At 40.1% G+C, this 3,364-nt stretch overlaps 1 protein-coding gene across 2 annotated transcripts in view; it reads right to left on the bottom strand.

Moving 5' to 3' along the window:
• The window catches only part of ripk1l (receptor (TNFRSF)-interacting serine-threonine kinase 1, like), a gene marked incomplete in the record, with an annotated part of 10,075 nt that extends 8,292 nt beyond the window's left edge, over positions 1-1,783 (bottom strand). The window contains 2 exon segments of one of the 2 annotated variants that reach the window (XM_014030376.1): positions 1,152-1,314; positions 1,627-1,783. In XM_014030376.1, the coding sequence (XP_013885830.1) occupies positions 1,152-1,312 (161 nt within the window). 2 annotated transcript variants of the gene reach the window in all.
• Positions 1,784-3,364: the final 1,581 nt, after the last annotated feature.

Below are 3,364 nucleotides of genomic sequence, written 5' to 3'. Positions count from 1 at the left end.
GCAATGTTTGTCTTATCAGTCTCTCAATTACACAAATTTAATTTCTTAATGTTTGTTCTGTACCAGACACAGCAACAGGTAAGAAGCCGGCCAAAGAACCACACGGCATAGATAGGAAACCGGAAAACAAATAGGGCCTCCAGCAGAACACCAGTAAAGGACAAACAGCATCGTCTGGTACAGACGCTGCCGGTGTTCTGCTGGAGGCCCTATTTGTTCACTTCCGGTTTCCTATCTATGCCGTGTGGTTCTTTGGCCGGCTTCTTAACTGTTGCTGTTAGACCTTCATCAGCTCCTGCTGGTCGTCATTCTGCCCTGACTGGCTTAGCGACGCTCAGCTCAAAGTGATTCTGTGGGTTCCTCACAGCTGCTGGATGGAACATTAATTCACACCCAAAGTCTACTGCTGCTTGGCTACCTGCTACCGGACTGCGACATCTGAATTCTTACCATTTTTATATATGCATTTAACATCATTTAATTGAATGTTGTCTGTTTCTTAATTTGTTTTTTTTGTATTTGTGACAGGGCAGTGGCCAGCTCCTGGTGTTGGTGGTGGTTCTCCTTCTGGTTTGGTGCACGATTTTTCTTTTGTTTGCTGTGTTTCTTTTCTTTTTAGGACACTACCCTGAATTACACTCCTCCCTGAGGTGAGCCAGAACTGACTTTGAATGTGTGAGTGGTTTTAAGCTAGTATTTTTTGGAATTAAAACAAGGGTGCAATAAATAAACTTATGGAATTGTGAGATTGTCTCAAGCCTCATCTGTAAGCGGGTCTGCGTGCCTTAAGGTTAACTTTTAAAGTGGAGTCATTATAACCAATTTTATCTTTTACTAAAATAGTGCCACATATGCATCTGATCTGACAAGGGGAAGTTGCAGATGTGAGTAAAAATCTCAGAGGACGACTGAAAAGAGAGAAATCAGCATGTTTTTGTTTCTTTGTCGCCAACACTCACTTACACACTCAGCATGTCTCTTTGCACATTAGAGAAGTTTAAAATGTGAATGCACTTCCTACTTTTAGTCTTTTTAAAGTGCAACGATGGCAGCTGTATGTCAGCCTCCATGCAGACTCTTGTGTTACAGGAAGGGGATTACCCAGGATGATTCGGACATTCGGTTCCCACAAAAAAAACACGAGGACTTACTCGTTCCGAAGAGGACCTGTGTACACGGTCTTCAGCACCACCTGGCCGAGGGTAACATGGTAGCACAAATAAACCTGTCCGAACCCTCCGTATGCCAGCGGCTCCTTTTTGATGAGATCCGCCGGGCTCATCCGCAGCGACGTTTCAGGCGCGGTGGCCATTTCTGTGACAAAATTACAAGAAAACACGAGTTTGAACAACTCGAGCCCCCACATGTACTTATAACCAGGTCGTCAACGCTCAAATACACCCTTTATTKAACTCAAAAGCCGGCGCAGGACACGAGCTAATCGGCTAACCCGGCGAGTTAATCATCCGTAAAGTTCAAAACACCGAACATCCCCGAGGAGCCGTCACCTACATCCCAAAGTTTTGGCAACTTTTACATTTAAACTTCTTTACTAAACACAATACGGTTTCAACTTATTACATCTAATTATCGAACAGAAATAGACAAATAAGCACCGTACATTACCTAAAATGCACCTAAAGACACCTTCTTTTTTTATTTCCGGTGTTTCTTCGACGTCCAGCAAAACCGAAACTAGTGCTAAAAACTACAACCAGCCCAACAAGTCGATGACAGATAAAATAAACCAGGACGAGTAGACTCAGTTCTGACCCCCGAATACATAAAAAAAAAAAAGCATCAGCTATAAATTTCTTTTCTAATTGTTGCTTCTTTGTATTAATAAAAAAATCAATAATTAACTTTTCGTTTGAATGCAAGGAGATTATATTTGTATGTAGACTTGAATAACCCTGGCCCGTTGCTGTTCCTCCTTGTATGTGGCATTGCTGCCCTCTGCTGGTGAAATTTATTATTTAAAAAAATAACATGAATTTTACTGAATGCTGACTTCTCAAAACTTTTATCTTGATACTAATTTATTAAATTTAGCTTTTTAAAATTGAACTTCATCCAAATTATATATACATGTCTAAGTGAATAGAAATCTTTAAAACAGGCTTATTTAAGACGTTATGTTGAAAGTGCATTTTTTTAAATCAACATAAACATGAAGCCCTGCCTGTGAGGGAGGAAAAAAAGAAGCAAGTTCATTGATAAATCGGGCTTTTATGTGAAACTAGAGCGGGAAACCACCTGAATTGTAGCCTCTAGCRGCGTGGGTGAAGTTGAACATGTAGGCCTACATTTTGGGCAGCCTATCTGTCAACACCCACACTATAAATTCCTCCTTTGTGCACACTAAAACCACAACAAAGTATCATGTTTACCTGCTTTGTGTTTCGTCAATTTGGTGGCTTCCACCTTTTTTGTTCGTTCTTTCTTTTTCTTTTTCTTAAATACACTTTTCTTGCTGAAGGCTGTTAAGAAAATTTCCAAACTTACGTGACACTGTAACCAACAATTAGATCAGCAAACTGTTAAAATAAATAGGGTCATTTACAGTACATGTCAATTATAACTTGTCTTGAGTTGTTTGCAAATCGTTTCTCTAGTACAAAACAGTAAAGTCATCATGTCTACACTCTCAGCTGACTTCATATGAAAAACATGAGCGGCCTAAATTAGCATTAAGCTTCTTTACTTGGTAAAATAATCTGAGAAAAAAAAAAGAAAAGAAAAACAACCTATTGTTGACCAAAAAACCAACTCATTCAACTGTGTTTGGTTTTCTGTCATTTTGCATGTGTGCCACAGACACCCCCACCTCATTCGAGTCTAGCTGTCCCACAAYGACAGATCACCAGGAAGTTGAAGCACTGGTGCCTGACTCGTGTCGACAATGTGGGGCAGTGGGTAGAAGCACTTCCTGTTGATGTCTCTTACAGTGATAATAATCAGCACAGAACTGCCAGGTACCATCTTTTTTTTCTCCGTAAAGGCAGCTGAGTTACTGCCCATGTTCATGTCTGTGACTGGCTTCTCAAAGTCTGTGAGCTGTCAGAGGAGGGAGGCTGTTCCTGCCAGTAAGATGTAAAAGATGATGAGAAACATAGTTTATGCTGTGATGACTAATATACTTTGTGGCAAAAACTTTTTTTTTTTGTAAAGCAAAGTATAAACTGTACTCAAATTCAGATATCAGCAACATATAATTTCTCTTTGCTTACTCTATAATTTACCCTGTTTAATGTCATCACACTTGTCTTAGTGCTTGAAAAACACAGAGCATTACACTGACACACTGGATGTCCCTGAATCTGCAGGGACATTCAGTGTGTCCTCAGGGTGATCGTATATATAT

This window comes from Austrofundulus limnaeus, unplaced genomic scaffold (assembly GCF_001266775.1).
Source record: "Austrofundulus limnaeus strain Quisiro unplaced genomic scaffold, Austrofundulus_limnaeus-1.0 Scaffold6, whole genome shotgun sequence".
NCBI classification, from domain to species: domain Eukaryota; kingdom Metazoa; phylum Chordata; class Actinopteri; order Cyprinodontiformes; family Rivulidae; genus Austrofundulus; species Austrofundulus limnaeus.
This window is presented reverse-complemented; position numbering and strand designations above follow the sequence as displayed.